The 27,489-nt window shown below is 36.5% G+C and overlaps 1 protein-coding gene across 7 annotated transcripts in view; it reads right to left on the minus strand.

The window, feature by feature from the left end:
* The window catches only part of KHDRBS2 (KH RNA binding domain containing, signal transduction associated 2), a 382,051-nt gene that overhangs the window by 172,902 nt on the left and 181,660 nt on the right, over window positions 1-27,489 (minus strand). For all 7 annotated transcript variants that reach the window (XR_008449307.1, XR_008449306.1, XR_008449303.1 and 4 more), the window contains exon 4: window positions 23,548-23,694. Coding sequence is in view for 1 of the 7 variants with exons in the window: in XM_054063510.1 (XP_053919485.1) it covers window positions 23,548-23,694 (147 nt within the window). In the remaining 6 variants the exon portion in view is untranslated. The remainder of the gene's footprint in view (window positions 1-23,547; window positions 23,695-27,489) is intronic.

Below are 27,489 nucleotides of genomic sequence, written 5' to 3' on the forward strand. Positions count from 1 at the left end.
CTTTTGTTATTTAAATGCAACAACGTTTGCACAAGCTACAGCCAAAAACAATAAAACAAATCTAATATCTCTAATTTTGATTTTTCCATATATTATTTATAATGGCCCTTTTACAAGGCACGCAGATTGTTTTCACAAGAACAAGTCAGCATTGACAGGGGGATACAGATTATCTGTATCATTGCCTTATTATTCTCTGCCATCTCTAAATCCCACAAAGTTATAATTAGCATGTCAGTTTCCATGCTGAGTGTTTTCCTATTGAAGGCATTATTCAAATCAAAAAAAAAATCAAACTAATTAAAATCAGGAAAAACTCTAGGTTTCTATGAGGCTTTCCTTCTCGAGCACTGGTATGCTGCTATCATGCCTTCAGAAGTTTCCATTTCAACCACTACGCTTTATCCTTCAAAGGCTTTTCTGCTATTTCCCTTGAGTTTTTGCAATTAGTACAGAACTTGGCAGCTAGAATGCTTCGGAGAGGCAGGCTTCTGAACACTGATGCGCTCTAACAACCACTACAGCAGTGAGGAGCTAAAAAAAAAAAGAAAATGCAAAATGCCACATTTAAGCAATTTTCCTGTACAAACTATAGTTAAATTTGCAGTAGCCCTGAACAAAAAAAAAAAAAACAAAAACAATTTAGTGTGTTTGTTTTTTCTTTTCAATGAAAAATTACGTGCGTATAGCTAAAACAAACATTTCCATTTTAAATTGCCTCGCACAGTTTGCTTGCAGAGACAATGTTCATAAGGATATGAGTACCTGGCTAACCTTAGGCAGGTTAATTGCTGAAATTCTGTCTTGTGTAGTTCCACCTCTTCATACACCTTCAAGTATTGTCATAAGTATAACTATACAGCACATCCAGCCAACAAATCATTAAGTAAATCATATTTTCCTTCATCAATCTTCAAAAACTAAAAAAGTAAATATCAGCTGAACGTTGATCCCTCACTTTTGAGGATGATAAATCAACAATCCAAAATCCTTAATTAAAGCGTGCTGATTCCCAATTTGGATTTTGCATGAAGGGTTTGAGGAACTTAAAACTTTAAGCAAATCTTGAGAGCTGGGAAACCTGAAATAAAAACATGAATGAAAATATTTCTCTCAGTTCAGAGAGAGTGACAAAAGTGTGGCTCAGCTGCTTTCAAATTATTTGACAGTGCAAAAGGAATACTCTAGAGAATTACTATTTTTTTAATATTGCCTTACTCAATAAATCCCAAGTGGGTCTGACAGAAAAGTCACAGCATAAATGATAGAAAATGAAAATTTCATTATGACATAGAAATTTTTCGTTTGGGAAACATTTTCAAGTTTTTTCATTCCCTGCTGGCTGGAGAGAATTGTTATCAGAAACCTCTTATGATACTATCTATTGTTAATGGTTTTAATATGTCAAACAGTAAAAACTGTGAAAGCAATCAAGCCACTGACATTTTCTTTCCTTTTTCACTACCTTTTTTATCTGATTAAAACATAAATAGAGATACCTAAGCCACCCAGAAAGTATAAAACAGGCTTTTATCTCTATTTTTTGTGAGCTTGCTTATTTCCTAATTGTTTTGGCTGTCATTTTTGCACAATAATGTCCCTTTGCTGTATGCTGAACTTCTAATAGGATTGATAGATTGCCTTCTTCTGGTTTGCTGCAGGGCTTAATTTTTCTATATGAGGCTCCTGATGCCGACTCGACTCAGCCTGGTCATGTTCAGATTGCCGATAAAAGAACCTGCTAAAAAAACGTTCATTCAGAAAGTGGAACAATTAGAACTGGTGAAACTAGCAGAGCTCTCTCAGGCATCCAGGAGAGCTCCTTTCCACCAGCTGAGGTCTCCTAGTACCCCTTGCACCCATCTGAGAATGAAAGTGGCTGTGGATTTACGTGCTAGTTCCTGGGACTATTTTGCAAACCTGTTTTTTTGTGAGTGACAAATGGATGATATATGGGGTTATAAATAGTCACTATGAAAACCTCTGTATCACTGAAAAGCTCTTCCTATGCCTATTTGTCACACGCTGGCAGATTTAGGTCAAATGAACTGCCCCCAGACTGCGATCACCTGTTCTGAACTGAAGCCCAAGTTTGTTTGATTTTGCGCCCGTGTGGAGCGAGTCAGTGAGGGTAACTGTGGTCATACACAGCTTCAGAAAGGTTTTAGGGTATTTTGGCAAGGAGGTGCAAGAAAGTTCAGGTAAATTAATTAAGAAGGCATGGAAAATGTCTGGATGCAGAATTGTAATCAGCTCATTTATTCCTGATTTAGAAGCAATCCATAGGGGAACTTTGCTCTGTATTAGTAATTGATTCATCTCTATCTCCTTCGCCAAATGTTCCTCTGCAGTCAATATTTGAGCTTCCTGGATGAAAATCATTATACCATTATAATTAGTAGACTCAGCTACATAATATTACAAAGGCAATACGCTCTACTCACAATACAATCTAAGCAAATGAATGAGATATCTTAGGGTTTTAATTTCTTCAAGTCCCCCCCCACCTCCCAGTGACTTCTGTTGTCTTGTTTTATTTGTATGATGTGAAATATCAGGGTCACACATTACTGGAAGGCAACTCAGCTTTATGTTTATTTGCACTCAGGTCACAGACCCAGGGAGTATCTGAGAAGTCACTTGTCAACAAATTAAACAGTACCTTGAAGCAAATAGCATAATGACTAAGCACTGAATATATTCTGAATGTGTTTCATGTATCAGACACCACACTTTTTCAGACACATTCTTTGCCTGGTTCTGTGTCCAACTATATTAAAAAATCTGGCTCCATACCTCAGCTCACATGAGTCTGCAAAGATCTTTTGAGATCAAGAAGCAAGTTTTCCAAGCAAGGTTTTCACCAGCCGAAGCACTAACCTCATGGCTGCATCACACCTGAATGAAATCTTCAGCCTAAAATAGGACATATAAACACCTCTGTTGCCTTTGTTTATAAATAACACTTTCTTGGCAAGTCCTGCTAAACCTGCTTATGTCAGTGGCCCAACTGACTTTCAAGTCTGTAGCTACTGGAGCAAAAACCCAAACTGGGTCATGAATTTTCAGGGCATACTACCCATAAATCAAAATTTTGGAAAATTATTTAAGTCATGATGAAAGAGGAAGATACTCCTATATTAATGCAGGCTGTACTAGTACACTTCACTTAATCAGGACACAGATAATTAGGAAATCTGGTTAATTGGGATGTTTCCTAGGGAGCTGAATTAAACCAAATGAGTTTTGACTGGCAAGGGACAATGGTTAATTGGGATGATAATTCCATTTAATTGGCATGCCTGCAGGCAGTTAAGTGGTCTGGAGGCTCAGAGGCCAATAACAGCCTTTCTTTCCTCAACAGACCTGCGCCCATCCAAAATCAGTAAAGCAAAACGGTTTTAATGCCCCCATGTAAACATTGAGCACATGAGGTCACCATCATAAGACTTTCAAGGAACTTAGTGGTGCTAAATTTTTCAAAATATGTTTCATCTCAGAGTAAGGAAATAAGTGACCAAGATTTTTCCCTAGTGGTGGAATATTTTACTGCTGAAGTTTCTCTCGGCCATCAGATTCCAATATTGGATTTTCTTTTTTTTTTAAACAAAGAAGAAACCTAGTACTTCTAGTATGAAATTGCATTTGCAATCCACAGTCATCTTACCTTGACATAATAAAAAGTAATCTTTATTCCTTCTAGCAGAAGATACATAAGACTTGGTTGAGCAGCCTGATCTAGTGGGAGGTGCCCCTGCCCACGGAAAGGGGGTTGGAATTAGATGATCTTCAGTTTCCCTTCCAAATCAAACCATTCTATGATTCTGTAATTCCTTTGCTCTCCACGGAGTTTCACTGAACTAAATCCAGCTTTGCCGTCTTCCTTCTAAAACTTCACCATGAAAGCCCCAAGGTAACACTCCCACATACTTGTCCTCCACCGTTCCCCAACACAGTGGCTGCATTGCTTCAGATCCCTCCCAGACTATCAGCTCCCTCTCTCTTCCTACCCAGCTTGCTTCAATACTGCAAGAGTGCCTCCAAGTGCCTTGACTATTTGGGTCATAAGAAAGGATGAAAAAATTCACTACCACTACATGATACAGTTTGAGAGAGCTAAAATTCACAAACAGGAATGTTTATGTCAAAAAGTTGAAGTTTTGCTCTCCTTGATGAAGATACTATTATGAGGTTCCTCTTGACCAAGAAACCAGTTTTCATACAGCTTAAAGACATCTTAAAGCCTGTAGTCTCCAATTTGTTTGAAACTGTTTGATTTAAAATTTTCTGAGACATAGATGCCATAGCTGCATTAGCCTCATTTCTTTAAGGAAACAAGTGAAAAATATGTTTCATATTATTTTTTACCCTTACTATATCATAGCAGAATGCTTCACTTAAAATTAACAAAAAACAAACCAACAATTAAAAAAGAAGATGAAGACTTAGTGGTAAGGTAGGAATGCTTTCACATAAACTCCATCTAGTCCTGGAAGTTATAAACTAACAATGGAAAGTCAGAGATGAAAATGGTAAAGCAATCACCATGCTTCTGAAAATTAATACACAATAACATATATTTGTCACACTAAAGAAAATAATGAAATTATTAAGAGTAAACATTCAATGTTAGAATCCAGTTAAAAAGACAATTGTTACCTCTTATTTGATTTACTAATAACCTGCTGCTGATACACAATTTTAAAACATCAACAACCATAAACATCCTTGCACATGAAGGGTAATACTATTTTTACAATATTAATTTATTTAGGCCATTTGTAATTTGGACAACCATCATCTAGAAGATGTTTCCTACATTCCTTTGGTAAGACAATTTAAGCTAATGCATTGGTAAGCTGCTGTCAGGCTCTGCCAGTTTTAAGATGTAGGGAAGGGTTTACGCTTGTTTTCCTATAAAGTACCTTATTTCTTTGCAGAGATTTTTTAGGGAAGGGAAGAAATAGTCACCTGTTCCCAAACCCAGTCACATGAACTTCATGAAAATGAAATGTCATTAGAAGCACTCTCAGGAATCTTTGGAGGATATAATCTCCAAATCATGCTCTTTCACTGGAAAAGAGACTGTTCAGTTGCTCACTAATTTATATTTATGGCCTTATAATGTATAAATTTAAATAGCTATTTTAGAAAAGGAGAATATACCTAAGCAAACTCTATTAAAGTAATGAGACAAAAAGGGTGCTTTTTATTAATATGAATGCTTTATGACAATATCAGGCTAAATCTTTTCTAACTTAACCTTGAAGAATTTTTTTTTTTCTGATTTTAATTCGACTTGTACCTCTCCGCTAAAATATCTCAGTGCTAAAATATCTCAAGCCTGGCAAGGGATCTTGTCTTCATCTGCAGATCTGCTCTTTGTAACGTTAACTACTTCTCTGTGCACAATATGTACTCTTAAAAGCATGAAGAAATTATTGTAGTAGAATCCTAACTTCTGGGCTGTTTATCAGTGCTATGCCGTCTCTCCATGGCACCGTGTAGTTACCTTTATCTCTTATTCATACACATAAACCTGGAAATCCTTTCCTACTATACAGAACCCACAGTTAAGATCCAACACAAAAGCAAGACTTGCATTTCCTGGGACATAATCCTGGGGTCTCACTCTGTTAACGCTATTACCAGAGGAAATTGTACTCAGTGGAACCTCACATTCATCCATTGCAACAAAAATCTTGGTATGGCCCCAGGTCAAAACATAATTATTTATTATCTTTCTTGTCCAGTTTAAATTATTCCCCACAAACTACACATATTACCAAGTAGCTTTAAACTGCATTACACTGCTTGAAATTGCATAATTTTCTTACTATTTTTCCCAGGCTCAACAAAAAAGTCAGAGTTACCCTTCCAAAAATGAGTCTAGTTTGAAAAGCCTTTCAAATCTTTTTTTCATCAAAGAAATGCAAAAGACCCATAAGGAAGACCGAAGTAAGAATAAATGTATATGAAAACGCAACATAGATAATCGGTGGACTTCTGAAAAGACCTTGCAGTCCAGCTGATATTCCTGGCGGGAGAAGGAATCCCAACTGGAGCAGTCCAAGGAGATTGACAAAGAACGCCACACTAATTAACACAGAGGTTCATCTCTCCTTCTCCAAAACCAAGTAAACAGCAACATTGTTAGGGCTCTTTCTGCGGATAAGGACTCATTGTCATTTTCTTGATTATCTACCTAAGTATTCCCAAATTACACCAGCTTTATTGTTGCAGACCCATTCGGAACCAAGAATCTCTCGCAACTATATCATGCTATGTTCTCCTTTCCTTGGAGCAAGTATAAGCTCCCTTATCTTTCATCCATCCATTGCAGTGCAAGCTCGTTCCAACACTCTCTTTCGACATTGAAAGCATTCATGCTCCACCTTTGTTTTAAACTTTTAGCATTAGTGTTTTGAGATTTTATTTTCTACTATTTTGGTGGCTAGAATTGAAAAACTAAATCCTATTATAAGATAGATGTTATTATAAAACCATCAGCTTGCATAAGTAAGAACTTCTGTTGTGGATCATCAAAGTCATAGATCTCCAAATTACGAAAATACGTGACTGAGAGAAGAAAGCCACAGGCTCAGCTCCTCAATACATGGATTGCATATAGAGCCTATGCTTAAGTGTCATCACAGAAAAAAAATGCAGAAACAGCCCTGGGAACAGAGACCCTAAGCCAGGAATTCCTTCCGTTGAAGTGTGCCATTTTTTACCAGGCTAGAGCTTCAACATAACTTTGGCATAAAGTTATGCCCTCTCAGATCTTGCTTTCAGTTATAGTGCTGTCCAGTTTGAACAATACAGAACGGGAACAGCTTAAATTGCAGTCTTTCCTGCAGGATGGTGGCTACAACTGGGCACAAAAAGCTACTAGTTCTGAGAGCCTCAAATTCTGCCTTCCAACTTACGAATTTTCCATCACTGTGGAAGAAATTATCTAGTCTATCTCATTGGCTAAATCAGCCAAAATGATGGCATCTTATTTCACACCATCCTCCTACAACTACACACATATCAGATTCACCATTACTGTTTCCTGGGGCAAATTTTGGCCATGCACTTGGTGATTAATTTTTAAAATTATTTTTCTGTCTTTATCCTGCAGAGATAACTGCACTGATGTTTTTTAAGTGCCTAATTATAAGTACTTAGTTTTATGTAGGTATGCTCAGATTATCAACAGATCCACTCTGGAGTGGGTAGTTGATGATGAATTGACTCAGAAGAATTAGCGGGTTTGCAGTGGCTTAGTCTGGAGGCTCTTCATATTTTTGCTCAGGAGCACAAAATACTGTGAAGAGCCCACAGTAATTCATGAGACTTTGTGTCTTGTAGGAGCCACCAATGCATTTGGGTGTGTGCAGCTCTGCATATAAATGTAAGCCCAGGAGGCTAACGGAGTTTTTCAATAAATAAATATTTTCAGCTGAGCTTTTGTGGGTTTTCTACTGTTGGACAATAATTAGTAGTTCCTTACCCAAGTCTTCTAGTAATACTGTTTAAACTGCAAGAGGAATACATGCTAATTTTTGATTGATTAACACATTATGAGATGAACTGCTGAAAAAAGGCACTAGCATTGTGGTGAATAAAATTCAAATTTATTTCCTAATTCCCATCAGCTACAAAGTACACGTATACATGACTAACTTTGGTCTCCCTGAAAGCTTTGTTAAGGAGTAAACCAATTTTATTTCAGATTAAGTACTCTGTGACTACACCACAGAATTTTCTTTAGAGTAAAACTGGTCTGATTTCATTTAATATAGATAGCTATGGAAAGAAATGAAGAAATGTGATTCAGTGCCTTTTTCACAGAGTCATCTGATATTTTCTATTGTGCCTTTGGATCTTTCCTGCCAGCTGTGCTTATTCCTACCTTTTCACCATGCCTGCTGTTCTAACCCTCCCCTTAAACACCTGACCACCCTCAAGAAAATCTGGTGACCGCTGTGTGTGTTTTTGTGCTTTTCTTTTGGGTTGTTTTCTTTATTTAAGTTGAAAATTTTACAGTTAGAGCCACTTATTTCTCAACCAACAGCCTTCTCATTACAGTGGCCTTCTCATTACATCTTTGCAGGTATTGCAACATTTTTAACAGTATTTTTAATAACAAGGAACAAAAAATTATATGGGATGCTAGAACCTAGTTGGTCTGTCAATCTCAATGAAATTAAAGCTATTAATATTCCATCAAAAATGTGAGCATGATGCAATAATTAATCAAATTTTCTTTGAGAGAAATAACATGCAATGCTTAATATACTAATGGCATGTGTAATTTTTATGTGGAGCTTACCAGTTTTTGCATATGCCCTTCTATGAAATGCTTCCATCACATTTAAAATGAAAAATATAAAAATAAATGATATAAACAAGCATTGCTTTTTTCATAGACAGTGGAATTGATTTTTCATAACTAAAAGAATTACAAATATATACGCTATAATTGATTTAAAAACTACTTTTCCTAACAATTTAAACAAAATGTAAGGCAACTTAATTTTTCCTACAAGCTGCAGCCACAGATAGTAGCTTCATACTTCTATACACCTTTGTAAAACAAATAAGATAAAACTAATATTCTGTATTCTCCTTGGTTTTCCTTTCACTTTCAGAATCTGTTATTTTTATTTTCTCCTTTCTTTTAGGCCTTATATGTGGTACCATCTCAAGATGGGAGAGATGGGGAAATACCAGTTCAGAGGATCTCAATCTCGCTGGTGGGATCCAGCACGGTATGTAATGGTACCAAAAACAAAGTGCAGAAAAAATCTTTCTTTTTAAGCACTACCTACTGGGAAGAGAGAAGACAGGAAGATGGTACTTTACTTCAAGGACAATGTATGTTCACAAGAGAAGATTCCAGCCCTGAGACAATAGACCTTAGAACTTTCAAGTCAGCAATGAAACTATCCTGACAGTGTAGGCTGAACTTGAAAATCAGTTGATGTCTAGGTTCGTGCTGATCTTGATATGTTTTCTGTTGTTTTGTATCAGGAATACAGTGAATGTCTTTAAAGGGTCACCTTTTTGAAACTTGAGTTGTTCTTGAAACACTTCTCTGGGAATATGAATGAGTGTCCAGCCAGAAATGTTATTGAAAGCTGAGAGCTGTTGAATAGCTTTTTGTCGGCTACCCACATAACCCAGATGCCACAGATATTAAAAAGGCAGCTCTAGGCAATAAGCTATTTAGGTTAAATACCTATTTCAGAACAAAACCAACATTAAAATGATGGTAAGAGGAATGGACAAGTAATTCTTTAACATAGTTGACTGATAATGGAAGCAAAAGAGATCGGTGAAATGAGAGCGATCAGTACAATTAAGGGCAACATACAGGCATTTGGAAACATAATATGAGTATTCCCTTCAATTCTCCACCATTCCACTCCAAAGAGTAGGTCAAACAGAGTTATGCTTCTAGATGAAGTTGTAAAGACCATTACAGAAAACACTGAGACATTTTAACTCATGTTTCAGTTCTGTATCTGCAATGAAAATAGAGGTTTTATTTATCCCACCTGACATGGATAGGAAGTTTTACCTCTCTAACAGAGTACAATGTGAGACTGTGATCATTTCCAGATCAAGCATCTCAGCTGAACTTTTTATCAGTTAAAGTCTTAATTTAAAACTAAGGTGGAATTAGCACAATTTATAGTGAATGAGTTATAAAATGGTATTGTGGCATAGTTATTTTATTATTATTATTATTTTGCTCTGACTAAGGCAACGTCCTCAGAAATAATTTATTGGCTCAAGACTATTAAATATTCTTACTAACTATTTGGACAACTATATCAACTCTTTTTCTTACTGCTTTGTAAAGTACTGGGTGGAAAAAAAATGAAAGCTAAATTGCTATCACAAATCTACATGTTTCTTCTCACTATCAGGGTTCAAGATTCTGACTTCAGGATTCAAGGGCTGACATGAGAAAAGAGTCAAATAGGGAAAAAAACAAGCCTTATGAAATGATTTTTAATTACAATATCTGTTTACTGAGGAGCTCATTTGAGGAAACATCTCAATTCTTTGACATTCTCTCTCTCTGGAGACCCAAAACGATAACCAATAGGTGGAAAGAAGAAGTAGCGCTTTTTAACATGGCAAAGGCACAGAATTACTGACTGGAAACTGAATTTAGGGGAAAAAAAACATCAACCTTGAAAATGGACATAACTTCCTACTAGTAAAGGTAATTAAAGCTAAGCAGGAAGATGATGAACTCTAGATCATCTGAAGCACTCAAAGTGAGATTTGATATCTTTCTGAAACATATATTTAGTACAGTTTTTAGGAGAAATTCTACCGCCTGTGTAGGCTGGGGCTCTAAGGGAACAGCCGTACTTCCCACTTTCAAAATCTGCGAGTCTATAAATTCTCCCTTGATTTTCTCTTCAGAAGTTCAGGGGACACAGAAGTGCTCAGATTATTCCCATTATGCTCAGTACATGCCTGAAGAAGATGAGGGCAAGTCACTTTGAGGTCCAAATGCTTTTCTGACCCCAACACAACACTGGGCAGATGCATTCTTTCCTATTCTTGCAACTATTTGCCCTAGAAATACTTATGAGACACAAGAAACCTGACACCCTTAGACAGGACACCAGTCAGTTCATGGCAGTAGGGAGAAACCTCTCAGGTGCATCACATAATGCTTTACCCCTGTACGCAGAAAGAAAACTGCCAGGTTTAGTAACAAAAAGGGATTCTCCCTCCCTTCTTGATTCTTGTGCTCTGCTCAGACTGGTTGGAAAGATTCATTTTCCATAAATAAAAATCCTCAGCTGCTCATTCAGGTGGATTTGCTCACCTTCTGTGGGTGCCAGGCAGCAGCAGAGTTCTTGTCGGCAGAGCAGCTGGATCACCTGAGAGCAGGATGCACCACTAAATCCGGTTGTCTCGGTATAAAGGTAGCTGGATGAAATCTGACAGCCCAACATTATACAATACCAGACTATACCATGTTATAGTACTGTATTTTCTAAAAGTACAGCAATATATAACATTATACAGAACACAATACATATAATATAATAATCTACAAAAACCTCAGTGTAGATTCTCTGTTCCTTCAGGCCTTAACCTATGTAAGATTAATCCTAACTCAGAACTGCTTAAAGGGCTGAAGTACAAGTCAAGATTCAATTTATATTGTATGAACAGCCTTTGACTATGGCCCCTGCATACAATAATTTGCATAAAAACAAGCCAGGGTTTGGCAGAAAATGAAATACATTCACATTCTGTTTGCTTATCATTTTAATAATAAGGATATAGCTCAGATGGCTGCTTAGACTGATATGTGACACAGGAGGAATTATTGTTTTAAGTGATATTGCAATACATAATTGCACTACAAAACAAAACAGGCTTTTACATTGCAGCAGAAAATATGATTTCTGACCATGCAAAAAAATAGAGCTGAGAGGGAAGACTGATTAACCAAATTAAAACAGAGATCTCTTTACACATACTGCAACAGATTCACACTGTTTGGGAGACAGATGGAGATGGTAAAACCTCCTTCTCATGCAGGTATGCAATAATGTATCAGGGACTCATACCATTTTATGACATGAATTATCGTACCACATTGAAGATGCTGCAGTGAAGCAGACTTGCCAGGATTCCCACTGCACAAATAATTTTCAGACCTTTATATCACTTTGTTTTAACTGCACCTGCTTTCAATTTTGTACGCAGGTTCCTACCCTGGTTGCTGTTCTTTTTACAGACTGATGTAAATCTATTAAGTGCTTTTCAAAGCGAGATATGCAGAAAAGTGTAGACCAGCCAACACCCAAGGAACACTCTGTCTTTCTGCTGTGTTTATAGGCAGAAAAGAAATCTCAATTAAAATCGAAGCAAAATCTTTGTTTAATTTATTGGTTCCTTTCACCAATTTTCAACTAACTGATCAGTGCAAGGATAATGACCGGGCAGAGATTGCGCCAGCCTACCATGTAGCTCCACACCGTTTTACATATGTAATTGCCCTTTTTGACATTGAGGGTATTTTATTAGCCCCCCCAAAGATAATAGCTTTCGTTTTCTGAACCTGCAGTAACTTCTGTTATTTTATACTTCTTGACTGCTTTTGCCCATCTGTTGCAACCCAATGGTCCAAGTGAGTTTGGCACCTAGGAAAATCCTACAGGCCGGGGACTTGTGAGCAGATCAGAACAACTCGAAAATAGTGTCTAGAGAACAAAGCACTGTTTATTCTCTTTCTTAAAAGTAACAATGATATAAAACCAATAATGGAAAAAATAAACAGCTATTAACCATCACTCTAAAAGTGATATTTTTTTTTTTTTTCTTTGCAAAGTTCTCCATGACGTTTTGAAGCCCTCAGAGGCTGGAAAAAATCACGTTTCCCTGCCAGTTGTCCCACTGACAATTCCCAGACAGTATATGTTTATTCATTTAATCTTAATCATAAAGCCTAATTAAGAGCCCAGGGTCCACTACTGTTCAAAATCTTACTTTTGAATTTTAACACAATTTATATAAAAGTGAAGAAACAATCAAAAGGGAAATTCTGAAAAATAAGGACTTTTCATTGTTTTCAGTTCCTTCTTGTATTGGCCTGCACAGGCTAACTCTGTGATAAGTATCCACAAAACGTAAGTATGTACATACCTTAATCAGAAATAGCTACAGATCCTACCCAGCTGACAACTGTCACACTGCCTGCTTCCATAAATCCCTCACTTCCTCCACTCTGGCCCTAAATCCCCAGATTTTCAAAACTACTGTAACTGGGTTCTTACTCACCAGGTTGTTCACAAATTATGTAGCCATGAAAATTATGTTGAAGTTGAATTAGTGTCCAACAGACACAAATCTTGTTCGATCATGTCTAAAGGAGATAATGTCAGTTTTTTTCCATATTTAGGTAGTAAGAAATGTAAAAATAAAAAGCATGCATGAAAGAGTTTTCAAATATTTTAGAGAAAATGGCAAGCAAATAGGTAGATAGTAATTATACTCGAGTCACTTAAATAGAAAATACGAGATACTTCTTGAGCATTCTTTTGTTGACTTCCACATTCCTTTCAGCCTTCCTTTCTGACCAAACTCCTCTCTATTCAGTAGTGGGATTCTGTGCCATCATTTCCAACTGACTCCTATTTACAGATCTGGGTAGCAGACAGCCTCACTCTTTTTTCTCTGTAAGGTCTCAAGACAGCTCTGCACAAAACTGACCACTAGATTCAAGTGTCATCATGTGACTTTTCAGAAAGACTACATTCTATATAGACTTTCTTTTTACAAAAAAGCCTTATGTATATGTGAGACTTTCATTTGGATTTAATCTAAGTCACCAACGGTTTCCCTTTGACGTTAATAAACAATGTCCAGCTCCAGAGAATGACGACTCTATTACTAAAATCCTTTTCTAGTTTCACACTTACTTTATGTGGAGGTTTGCATCTCATCTTGATATTTTCAAAGTAAAGTGCCTAAACCTAGCAGGGAGGCAGGATATAAGACGCATCCTAATTCTCATCGTTTTTTGCATATTAGTGTAAGTGGCTGGGGATTCACTTTGAGGCACCACTCTCACACAAGACATCTCTTCACCTGCTTAATGGCTACAGATTTTGCTACAGGATCTAAGTATTGCACCACCTGTGCCCCTCTGCACATCTCACCCAAAGAAACCCACTCTGTTGAGAAAGTAATATACTGATATGAAATAATCTAATATCAAGATGCAAATCTCCATCTTCAAAATGTGATACATAAAGTAGGTTTCACAGCAAAAGAGTTTTCACATACCAACTCCTTAAGAAAATTGCTACAGACACATCTATTTAGGGAAACTTTCTTATTAAGAAGTTCTGAGCCCTGTCCCTTACATTGTACAAGTGATTTTTACAGGAATATCAGGTGCCACAAACAACGAGATTTATCAACAAACTTTTGCATTGAAGATGAAATCAGATTTGTTGACAAGCTTGTTTTTATTAATCATAAAAACATTAAAATAGTGGTTAGATTCATTGCTCGATCTTTTTATAAGTTGCATTCTTTCCCAACTATTCAGTGAAGGACTGGTGTCACACTGGTCACTACATAATCACCACACAGTCGTGCTGCTACCAGAAGTTTGTTTTTCACTGGCCACGTTTCTATTCCACTGTTTGTCATTCCAACCTAATTAACTTTTGACCCACTGGTCAGCTCCAGCTGTATCTGGCAGATGTCCTGTAGTCCTAAAACAGTCAATCCTTCATAGTTTCATGAAATTGCTCATCCAGAAGAGTGAGGAAGATACTGTTGGTGCCCTTGCTGGAGAGCAGATGTTCACATAAGGTCAACCAAAAAAAAGACACGAATGAAGTTGCAAATGTCAGGAATACATAAACGTTTCAGTCCGAGAACATATATTGCCTGACTTCCCAAAATCCAAACACGAGACATAAAGTCATTAGAAATTAACTTTCATTAGCACTGCTGCTCACAGAACTGCTCTCAGACCAGCACACTAAGACGTTTTCTCCCATCTCCTGACTTTTCTAAACAGGTTTTATTACAATTAACAGTACTGTACTAGTAATTGCAAAGTATTGCATCATTTTAGTAAGATACAATTACATTTTTTTCAGCTACACAATGGATATTTATGGAAGCATTCTGCTTTTCCTGCATCATTAATGTTACTGATAAAGTTAACATCTCCAGGGATTGAAGTCCATATCTTTTTGAGGAGTACTTTTATCTCTAATGTTCCTTGAACTCATTTGCATTATCGTTGCATTGCTGGCCACATATTCCTTCACAACTATTCAATTAAATACAATTTTTAATTTCATAAATTTAGTTGCTATTAACCCTTCCTCTGCATCTTTTCTGGATTTTTATACAGTGATTGTTTATAAGTTCTTGTCATCACTGAGGCTGAACCAAAAACATATTAAACTAAAGTTATTGCTTTTTCTGTAGAGGTCTGTTCTCATAGCCAACCAACAACCTTTTATATTTTCAACTTGATATTCAAACTTATTTTTTGTTTTAAATATCTCTCATGCCTATGAAGTTATGTCATATTATTCTTTGCAATGAGGACATTTTAAACCTTTCAAAACATCAGGTTTATATACAAATATATATTCTTTACTTACTGAAACCTTCTCATGATTGCACAATATGAAGGTATTCGACCTGTTGTCACTGGCCTTGTAGAAGTCCAGTCTGGGGATAAATGTACCTTTATCCTTCATGGAGGTATTTTCTGAACAGCTTTATATTATGTGGCATGGCACAGTGCAAATGAGACATTGCTTTCTAAAGATCTCCATGGATAGAGATCAAAACTCATCAGCCACATCACAACTTGTTCAAAAGACAGAGCACCTCATTGATTAATAATTTTCTCTTTGGTTACAGGAAAAAGAATATTAAGAATAGCTGGGCTGTTTTATCATATTGGTTTTTGAGGGGAAGAATTTGCAGAGTGATTAAAAAAATCTGGTTTCCTCGTATTTTAAAATTATACTAAAAATAACAAAAACCCTGAACTGTGAAGTGATATCATTTCATTTAAATTTATTCAGGGCAATAAAATCTAAAGGTTACTGCAAAGAATTTCTGAAAGATCTCATTATACTGAATTATTAGAAATAAAACTGGCAGAAAAAAAACTTAGTGTTGATAGATGCAAAATAATGCATAGGCAAATAATTAAACTTAAGTATTGATAACCATTAAAATATAGAAATAAATAGCTCAAAATTAGTTATTATTGTTCAAGCAAGACGACCTGGATTTTTTACAAATGTCATTCAGAAAAGATCAAATCAGTGCAAGTGGGAAGAACGGTACAAGAAAAGACACTAAACCATAAAATAACACAGGATCCATTCCATCAGCTTCTTGACTACTGAGACGAGGCTACTCTGTGCTGTCTTGGCCATCCCATCCCAACAAAAAAAAAAAACAAGGGGTAAGCTAAGGAATACTCTGAAAGATGTGGAAAGGGTAGTCAGAGGTATGTCACACAGACAGTCAGAGCTACCTCTGCCTCTGCACAAGAAAATATGGGGGACTTAGAAAAGAAACAAATCCAGGGCAGTGCAACATTGGGGACCGGTGTAAGATTATCCACTGCTTTTAACCATGCATGAAGATGAGAGCACTCCAAAGGTGTCAGGCAGCAGCTTTAAAACAAACAAGAGGGAGTGGGTTTCTGAGGTTTTGGTTTTACACGCGGTGCATAACTGAACCTGTAAACTCATTGCCACCTGACGTGTTTTAGAGGCCGAAAACTAAAGTAAGGTTCAAAAAGGCATCTGACAAGCTCAGAGAAGAGAAGAAAAACCTACCACAGGGTATAAGTCAAGATGGTCTGAATACAGCCTTGAAAAGATTCAATTTTGGAGTGTCAGAAGGTAAAAGAGCACAAAGGAAGAGGAAAGATTACTGTATATTTGTACCTTTTCTTTTATGCTTTCCTAAGTGAGCTAACTCAGTATGATCAGACTTAGCTACACTGGCCTTTGCAGCATTAAAAAAAATAGATATGAAGTTCAAAAATGCCACTAAAACCTTCTCTCTTCCTCTTTTTTTTTTAAAAAAAAAAAAAAAAGAAAAAAAAAAGAAACAAGTAAACAGAAACCCCAAATAAACTCAAAACTCCTACACACTGCACAGGTATCATTTCCAGTGTGCTTTTCAATTTGAATTAAATCAGGAAAATAAATTTGTTATTTGAGTTTACTTCCACAACTGAGCTAAACTTCAAAAATCCCATTGTCATTTTGCAGAAAGAAGTGACACAGAGATAAAGTAACCTGGCTAAGCCACAAATCAATTCCTTGAAAGAACAAAAATAAATAACTCTTATCTCCTTGCTTCCTCTCTTATGTTTATAACCCAAATACTGACATTTTCTTTCCTCACAGGGATGGCTGAGAACCAAAAAATGAGCCTAGTATATATGATGGAAACATATAACATCTTGCACATCTTTTTTTTCTTTTTTTTTTATCATTACTATGTAATTCTTAGCATGAAAAACAATTACTTTAGACACACTTCTTATGCCTACTTCCATATAGAACCACATAGAATTTTATTTTCAGACCCTGAAAGTTGCAGCCTCTTCACTGGGTCAAATCCCCAACCTTTACTGCCATTGATGAGATTGGCCAAATTAGCACTCACAGACAGAGCTCTTAAACGAAATGCCAGATGCGTAGGAGGGTCTGGTGGTCCCCGTGAGGCAAAGGGTTTGTACAGACAAATCTGCACTATCATAACCAATTTCTTGCTGCATAGTACAGACGTGCTGCTAAGAAACCAGGAGCAGTACTATAAGATTCAAATTTCTCTGCGTGACTTTTATCACCTACACCCAAATCACTGCTTGCATCTGTCACTAGTGAAACACCTACACTTAGCAAGAGGAAGACAAATCTCTAAAACTGCTAGAAACTCAGCAAGCAATAGAGACTCAGCAACCAAGTTGTAAATATTTCTTTAAACTACAGCCATGTCTCAATAATGCACTCAGATTAATCGTCTGTGTAAAATCCCCAATCACGTTAATGACCCTGGTTAATCTGAAAGGCAAAACAAAGGGCTGGCTCTGGCAATCGGGCTGTGCCTTTTCGATTGATCCTTCTGTGTGTCAGAGAGAGATCACCAAGGGGTTGCTTTCACAGACTAAATATGTCTCTAGCATATCTAAAAAGTTCTTAATCCACTCAGAGTGGGAGTATCAATGTGAGGCTGTGAAGTAGCGATACCACCTTGGAGCAGCTCAGGAGCTAAGCCTAGGTAAAAGGTAATTGTTGGTCTAGCATGCCAACAGGCGACCCACGCTCATCACGACACAAATGGAAAGACACCTGAGGAATTACGTGCTCTTTGCATCGCATAGTCCATATCGTATATCGATAAGTACACAAAAATTCAGCCAGTTGAGAAATCCTGGAGTTTAATTTCCAATTAAAAAGGCCATTATAGTGTACGCCTTCACTCTGAGGGAGAGCTTTAAGGTTACTTTCATCAAAATGAAAATGAGTGATCTAAACTGCACACCTGCAGCTGCTCAATTGGCCAGTACAGCGGCTAAGAAGAGCTCCACAGTTTATGATCATAAAGTCAAGAACCACTGACAACAAATTAGGAACTCTTGAGTACACTTCTATTTGTCCATAGTCATAATAATTTGATTTCGTAAGTAACATACAGATGGGAAAAGGTGAACTGCTATGACATTTCAGGCCTCAACAGAATCTCTGAGATTTTCTTTCTTGATTATCAAAACTTGTGTGGGAAATTGCCAGAGATGTTGCACACTGGGAAAACCAGAACCTAGCACAATTGAAACAGCGGCTCAAATAATTTCCTTACCACAGTTTTTCAATAATTACAGTAATAATTACTTATTACTGCAGGTATCTTTTCTGAATGTGCAAGTATACATTATTTACTGTGACAGGTATAAAAGATGCCTATTATTAGAAATAGAGCTGCGTGGCTGCTCACTGTCATAGGGAAATATTTTGCCTGTTGAGATATCTTTGAAACCTGACAAAAAACCCAAAAAACCCTCTTAAATAATACAGCTTATTTAGAAACAAAAGTAAGATTACAAAACCATGGAGTTCGAGATGGCATGTAAATAGAGATTTCATATTATACTGTAGCACAGAAGAAATTCAGATTATTAATAATAAATATGCAAAATAAATGTCATGTACCTATATACACTTGTTACAAAACAGTCAAAATTTTGTTTTGACAAAAAATTGTTATTGTGTGCTGCATATACTACAATATAGTCAGCACAAGATGGCATAACAGATCATTAGTAACTGGTTTGTATTATATAGGACTTACTATACATGCAGCACACATGTTTTAAGTACGATTTCTTTTGAACACTGGTTAGAGAAAGACCTTCAAGGGACTAAACTCTAAGATTTTGTAAATGGTCCCACGAAAACAAACTGGTATCAAATTTTGTTTTCAATTCCCTCCAAATCTCATTTTCCTCATACCAACTTCTGGTATGATTAACTTCCAGTATTAAATTAGTAACTTTTTTTTTTTCACCGAAAGGAACTTTTTCCTCAATAATTTTGCATATTTAGTTAGGAATACTGAAGAGCTGATGCTAGAAGCTGGATTGGTGAGAACACTTACTCTTCTAAAAGCACTGGTAAAACAATTATTTCAGTTAATTGTACCAAGCAAGGTGAGATAAAAGGATTCAAGTTAACTATTCAACAGGAGATTTTAGGCATCCTCAAGAAAGTCTGGGACACTGTAGCCTGACTCCCCAGCAACAATATAAATACCTGCATTCACTTATTACCTTTTTGCACTAATTCTTAATAAAGGAATCTGATCTGATCTGATTAACACCTTCAGAAAATACTGAGGTATACAGTCCAATCATCCAAGTGATCACCCATCAGCTGGACTGCAGTGTTGCCAATATATCTAAATTTAAAGCAGACACAAGTGGCTAGGAAAATGTATGCAAATAATTTGAACAGCATCTCTTAAAGTGGTAATTGATTCAATTTCTGATCATCTGACCGCACACTTGTAAACAATCTTTTCAAAGCAGTTGTGTCACCGCAGCTGCAACCTGCCCTCTACATAATAGCTGCCTATTACACAGCACTCACACATTAAATGATCAGTATCTGCTTCCCTCCTCGTCCCAAGAGATGCTAAATATGTCAAATAAAAATGCTGTGCTTACAGGGATAAAAACGGTTATCAGAAAAAGGTTTTGCAAGTGTTACAAAGCACAACCCCTTACTATATAGAAATGATAGCTTTTTGCAAAGCCATTTTTGTATGCTTGGATGTTGTATCTGATAAAAGTGATGCAGCATTTCCTTGCTCGTTAATGGTGAAGAAAATTTCACAGCATTTAATAGCGATGAACCTTTTAAAATCAGCAGAAAAGAAAAGCTTCTAAGCTATTTGCCCCCCACACTGACCATTTTAAATATCTCCCCTTCTAGTTCAGTGACCCTGCATCCCATTCTGAGGCTTTGAGACTTAACATCAGCCTTAGATTCCTCACGCAGAGTTAAGTCCCTGACTGTTTGGGGTCACAAATACATGGCAGTTGGATACCTATGGATTTTATTGAATCTGTGTTGGACCCAGAAGTGAATCTGCAAAGCATGTGTCCTCCCCCGAAGTGTCCCTACTGTTTGTATTTTCCACTTAGGTAATACTGAATAACTTATATTATTTTAACATCAGTTTCAAATTGGATTTTTACTCCAAAATCTAGACTTAGGGGAATATGTTTTGGGTTTTATTTCTACTAGGATGTCAAAAACCCAATTGGAGCAGGCAGTTGTGTTTCAAAACTCTGAGGTAGTAATCCCATTTACTTAATCCTGGATCTTTTGACCCGTCGCATTTCTATTATATTCAAATTTTCCTATCGAGAGTAAACATCAGAATAAAATGGAGCATAATCTCTAGCCTGCGATTTCATATAAGACCCCCCAAAAGCCAAAATTCTGCATAAAAATCACAAAAGAAATAGCAAAGTCAGTTGCAAAAATGTATCTTATCCACCAGTTAGCAAGGTCCCAAGGCAGCAGATAGTAAATGAAGCATTGTGGTCAGCTGGTGAACTACCACAGGCTGCAGACACTGGGTGTTCAATCATTCACTGAAATGCCTCTTGGAGAGATCCCAGAGCAGCACCTGAGGCCGACCTGTCTCCAGCTTTGAAATGTGCTAACGTGTGGAACAGCCAGCGTAAATAGCAGTAGATGGTTTCTACCTCCTTGGAGGTAAAATCTTCATTAGTAACAATTTTCATGCTATTTTTGGACAAAGTCAAAAGTGAAAACTGAGTAATCACATTTAAATCAAAAGTATTTGTTCGTTATAATTTTGCTTCAGTTAATAAACTTTTTTCTCAGTCGCATTTCACATTTTTTCCTTTTTTTCTATTATTACACTTTCTAGGCATTCATTTTAAAATTGCCTCATTAAAACATGGATAAAGTATAAAAATATCCTTCCATCTTACTGGCACAAGCAATCAGTATAAATTCTGAGGGCAATATTTCACTTAAACATCACAAAATTCATAAGAAATGTGAAAACTCATTTGAATAGTTTATTACATCCTTGATTTGGTATAAATAAAAATGTTAGGTTCTACTGCTTTCATCTCTGTCATGCAATTCCAGTATTCACTGCTGCAATAAATTAGGTCCTATAAACAACAAAACATCATAAAACAAATTCAAGAGAGACTGTAAATAGGGAACAAAAAGGAAATTATCTAGTGCAAGCTTTTTGAATATAAACCCCTTGACACATGTTGTAACCAGCCAGTTAATAATTGCTTTGTAAATTGTTGTAAATCTGAAATGAAGCAGAGGGGATAAAACTAACAAACAAGTCATAAAGTACAACTGTTACTTGTCTGATGTGATTATTGCCAAGTTCAAAATCTTGTAGCAAAGAACCTGCTTTCATATTTCCTCCAATGTAGCTTTTATACTTGTGCTGCAAAATACATATAATCCTTATTGATAAATAATATGTCACACAAAATATATGCTTGTGCAGATGCTGAGTATTTACAACAATTAAATGCCATGAATTTTAACACCACTCTCTACAAGCGCTGCTCGCTCTCCCTTATTCACCAAGAATGGATTTTCCCAGACAGGACAGAATATGTAATGGATGTTAAAAATCTAGGGGGCACAGTTACAGGTACCACCATCACTGCATCACACTGCAACAGGGCAGCTCTTCCACAGAATGAAAAGGACATAGAAAAATAAGGTTAAACAGGAACCTTTTATAGAAATAAATCAAAGTTTGGCCAAGGCATAAACAAGTGGAAATAGGGTTATACAAAGGACAGATATCGTCAACCTTTGTAATTGGCCTTATTACCATTTTTAGTTATAACACTCCTGGTATTTCCAAGAACCTGTAAGTTAACTATAAATTTGCAGTGTAACGGCTTGGCAGATCCTCACTGTTAACTTGCAGCCAAAATGTCATTCCATGTTATGTTGCCAGCACTATGACACTGACCTAATTTGTCCCTCTTATTGTATGTTCAACACAGAGTTAGAAACCATGGAAAAAATGCTTTCTTGTCTGATGGTTATTTCCCAGCATTTAAAATAGTATTTTATTATGTGTTTTCAGACTGAAGTATGATAGGGAATAGAGTCAACTTGTTTAAAGTATAGATTATTTAAGGACACTCACTTGGTGCCAATAAACATTTCATTGAAAACAAATATCCACCTGTTTAATTTTAATAGCTTTAAATTATTTTGTATTCTTAAAAAAGAGTCTAGTTGCTCTAAAAGCTTTGAACATTTTAAATTCTGTACTTAAATATTGTACATATAATATATTCTCCTTTCCTCCTGCCAAGAGCCTCAAAGAAATAAAATGCTTGAGTTCTGCCATGTAAATATGCACGTGCTTCATCTGAATATCTCTTACCTCGGCTTCATATTACTCATAACAAAAAGGCTTTCATTGTTTAAGGAACAGGTGGATGAAGTGCTTAGTGACATGGTTTAGGGAGTGTTAGGAATGGTTGGACTCAATGATCCAGTGGGTCCTTTCCAACCTGGTGATTCTATGATTCTATGAATCATTGTACTTTTTTTAATCACAAATAGAACAAGCTCTCATTATACATATTTTTTTTTTAAGGAATGCAAGTTCTGAACACTTTTACAGTTCTAAATGGTCTTAGGAAAGGCCTCAGACGATAATTCATGTAATTCTACTACTACACAAAGCAAACTTTACTTAGTATTTAGTGTGCATATACTTAAACTGTAAGACAAATTTTAAGTATGAAAATATCATAGAATATGGTATAAATGTGAAGACAATCAATTTCAGAGAGTTTGCTGGAAAATCAATAGGCAAAAAGGTAAATATTTCAGAAAGTGATATATATTTAGTATAAATCAAATTGAAAAGGTTCCCAGCTTTAGAATACGTTTCTGCACTCTCCTAGCTTATGAAGGATTCCTAAATTGTGGTCTGCGTCATAACTGGCTGTCTGAGCCGGAATGTCTGAGGAATGTTTTGTTCATGCTGTTTGCTCCACAAGAAATTAATTAACTAAATTAGCAAGATATTTAGATTAATCTTTACTTATACACAAAAATGTTTGTGCAGACAAATATTAAAAAAATCTTGCAAGTGTACTGTCATACTAATGACTAAAGTCTGCAACCACAGAAAAAAGCAAACCACACTTCCCTCCAAAAACCAAGAAAGGGAAGCAGAAGATGATGACAAATGGAAATCATAAAACATCTAGAAAATACATCAGGGGATCAACTGTGACAATTAATGGGCTACTTGTCATCTCCCTGAGACAAAAAAATGAAAGATGAATGTTCTGCAGAACATATTTTTTTTTTTTTTCTCTTGAGCTAAGGGTGCTTAAAGAAGGCACAAATTCAAAGCAGTAAAACTATAACCAGTCACAGAAGAATGCCATAAGCCACTTACAGGAACGAGGAATTTTTTAATTTCTTCCAAGGCATGACTCATACGAGAATACGCCTCCCCAGGTGGAGCAAACACTTCAATTAATACGTGAAGCTCATCGCTCAAGTGCGCATATTTGGCTTCTCCACTTTTCCGTAGTTCTTCCTCCTACGAAAAAAGGGTGGGTTTTTTTTAGAACTGGGAATCTACTATTTTTGCATTGATTTGGCATTTACAGATAACACGACAAAAAGGACATAATATAAGCAGACTTCTAAATCCTTGAGAAATAAAAGTCTAGTACAAACCACTTAAAAATCTAAGAATCAATTTCGAGTGTTCAAAGGATAAAACCAGCATAATTATTATCTACAACAGATTTAATCAGCAGAATGAAAATTGCTGAACACTCCAGTACCGAATACTGAAATATAAAATCCATAAAGCAGAAGTTACATTAATCTGTCTGATTCTTAGCTGTTCACAAAAAAAAAATTAAAGATCCACTTAACCATTCTGAAGCACTTCAACAACGGCTATCGTCCCTTAAATTCTTTATTTTATGAAAATCTGTAGGCTGTATAATATGGTATAGCTAAAGGAAAGTATGCCCTACTACTTCTCTTGGGCCCCTCACTACAAGAAGGATGTTGAGGCTCTGGAGCGTGTCCAGAGAAGAGCAACGAAGCTGGTGAGGGGGCTGGAGAACAAGTCTTACGAGGAGTGGCTGAGGGAACTGCAGTTGTTTAGCCTGGAGAAGAGGAGGCTGAGGGGAGACCTTATTGCTCTCTACAACTACCTGAAAGAAGGTTGTAAAGAGGAGGGAGCTGGGCTCTTCTCCCAAGTGACAGGGGACAGGACAAGGGGGAATGGCTTCAAACTCCACCAGGGGAGGTTCAGGCTGGACATCAGAAAAAAAAAAAAAAAATCACAGAAAGGGTCTTTGGCTGCCCAGGGAGGTGGTGGGGTCCCCATCCCTGGAGGTATTTAAAAGACGGGTGGATGAGATACTCAGGGGCATGGTTTAGTGGTTGATAGGAATGGTTGGACTCAATGATCCAGGAGGGCTTTTCCAACCTAGTCATTCTGTGATTCTACTCAAGTCATAAGTCTGAGTTTCAGTCCTACTTCTGATATATGGTACCTATGCATTCTAGAGTACACTAGTTAAGACCGTGATTCACCTCCTTTAGGTTTATCTTTACAGTCTTTGGGTCCCAGTTTTCCATCTATAAAATAAGCCTGATAATCCTACTTCATGTTAGAGTAACGTTCTGAAATATCAATGCACTTTCTTATACAAGGGTTTGAGACAGGTAATGTAAATTGTAATACACATTCATAGTAGCTATCTCTGCATAAAAAGTAAAAATATAAAACAATGATCATGTTGATGACACTGGCAATGATAACATAATGAAAAAAAATACGTCATGTCTACACAAGATAGCAATAAGTCTGGAGAAATGATGAGTTAAAAACTCAAGTCTTAAAAAATATTCTGAGAAATGTAATTTTCAAGAAAATATCTAAATATATTCTAATGATATAGACAGAAAACATAATCACAATAAGTAAAATAATCTGCTTAAAAATTGCTAAGTAGTTACAGCTTCTTAGTTTATACTAAAATAATACTTTACAAATATTTAGACCTCTAAGATATAAAAATTGTAACAACTGATTACAATTATTATTTACTTAGCTTCTTTACTCAGCCTCTTTATAAGAAAACTTCATAAGCATAACTTCATAAGCATTAACTTCACTTAGTTTAGCCTTGTCTAATTTAAACCATTGCTTGACACCAAAAATATTTGCACAATGCACAATGTTAAAAAACAATACGCTACTATAGAATACAGTTCTTTTTATCCATAGCAGATAATTCAGCGCCAAGGACTTTCTGATTTTTCACAGAACACACAATGGTTACGTCTTTTAGTTTTAGAGCCCTAGATCTGACTGCACGATATATCGTTTTGTAGATGATAACAAAATCACAACTCAATAAATATAGCCCATGATTTTAATTTAAAAAGACATTTTCAAAAGAAACCTAAAAAGTAAGATAAACAGCATAGATGGTAGAAGCTTTTCATCTTACTTTACAGTTATCATTGGCATTTTAGTTTATCACTGAAATATCATTGAAATGTCCATAAGAACCAGAGCATAATATAACAGTCTATACATGAGATGCTGCAGTACTTTTCATTCTTCTGTAAAAAAATAAAAAGCAACCAAATAACCAAACAAAAACATTTGATTGCAGCTTTTGGAATTATTTGATACAAATTATTTCAATAGAATTAAGTTTTAATAGCAATAAAGTGGCATCACAGTAACTGCTGAAAGTTAATTCATATTGATTTTTTTAAGATTCTTAACAGAAACACAAGAAAGCCCCAAAATTGTCTTTCAGAGGGAGACTAACAACAAACTTTGTTAAAAACATAAATCAGATTTTTTTTTTTCAAATGTAGACAAAGGCAAAAATAATATTTGGGCCATTATTTCGATGAGGACTTTGCACAGCTGAGACCAGTAGCATGATTTTATAATGCAGACCTGTCTTACGGAACGTTAGGTCTACGCTTGCATGGTGGTGACAAAAGTAGCAACATATTTTTTTTTATTTTCTCAACAAATGCAGGAATTCTTAAAACACACTATTACAACCTTCATCCTCGGTTTAGCACGTGCTTTATGTCACTACTTAGAGGAGTGATTTCTAAAGCTGTTAAAAGCAGGAGGCTAGGGCCATGCGATCCTCAACATTTAATTCTGAAGATATCTAATGATAGGGGTTTTGGTGGAATGCATGGGGTTGGGGATTGAACTTTCACATAGTACTTGTCCCACAACAGAGTGAAACATCAGAAAATGCTTCTGTTATTATAAATGTATATGTGTTGATAGAGAGAAACTTAAATCTCTCAAGGAAAAGCATGGAAGACTAAGACCTCACAGATCATGTGAGCATTGTACCAAGCTTTGCTTCCAAAAGCCAGTGAATACAACTGAGTATTTCAGGACTGAATGTAGTGTTAGATTTAATCATACGTAGGGTATTGGGTATCTAACAAGAAAACAGTAGAGTACTCACAGTGTTGAGGAGACACTGGTCTACGTGGGAGTTTACACCTACTGGCAGGTAATATAGCTTTCCAAGTGTACGGCTGAATGGGCTCTCCCAGGAGCATGTGAAGTCAGACAATACCTTTGTAAGTCTTCATTAGCAAGCAGCACGGCTCAGTTGCACAGTGAAATGGTCAATGCCGCAGATATCCACACTACTTCTGTTTAGGATGACAGCACAATCGCTTCTCTAACCCATCAGTATGTTTTGCTTCCTGCTAGTTGTAGCCTGGCTGCATGAACTGAATTCCTATTAGAAATGAGAAAGACTTCCAGGAGCCCAGCTTAAGTTTTGCTTTGTAGGAGAGGATTCCATTTCACGCCCTGTGATCTTCACTTGGTGTAATTAACAGCACTGTCATTGAGAATGATCAGGAGGCTCTCCTCTAAACTGTGCTTCTGATTCTAACCGAAACAGGAATGGATAACCGCCCCAACACCTTCAGGAAAAGCAGCACAGTGAGCTGTAGGCAATTCTGGAGACTCCTGGAATACCTTGAGGATCGCTTAAGCCAGGCAATAACAGCCCTACCAGAAGGGATGTGACACTGGTCCTGATGATCACCAATGCAAATGGGCACCAGTGACATCAACATAGGAAGTAGCCTGGACAGCAGTGATCACACGCTGGTGGAGTTCACAGTCCTGAGGAAAATGGGTCAGGTGAAGAGTAAAGTCAGGAATTTTAGAAAAGCAAAATTCCAGGCATTCAACGAATTAGTTAATAGGATCCCCCGAGAAACTGCCACATGGGTGCAGAACAGAGCTGTCAGATCTTTAAGGATGCTTGGGATGCTTTCCATAAAGTGCAATAGCTCTCAA

This window comes from Cuculus canorus, chromosome 3, assembly GCF_017976375.1.
Source record: "Cuculus canorus isolate bCucCan1 chromosome 3, bCucCan1.pri, whole genome shotgun sequence".
In the NCBI taxonomy this organism is placed as follows: domain Eukaryota; kingdom Metazoa; phylum Chordata; class Aves; order Cuculiformes; family Cuculidae; genus Cuculus; species Cuculus canorus.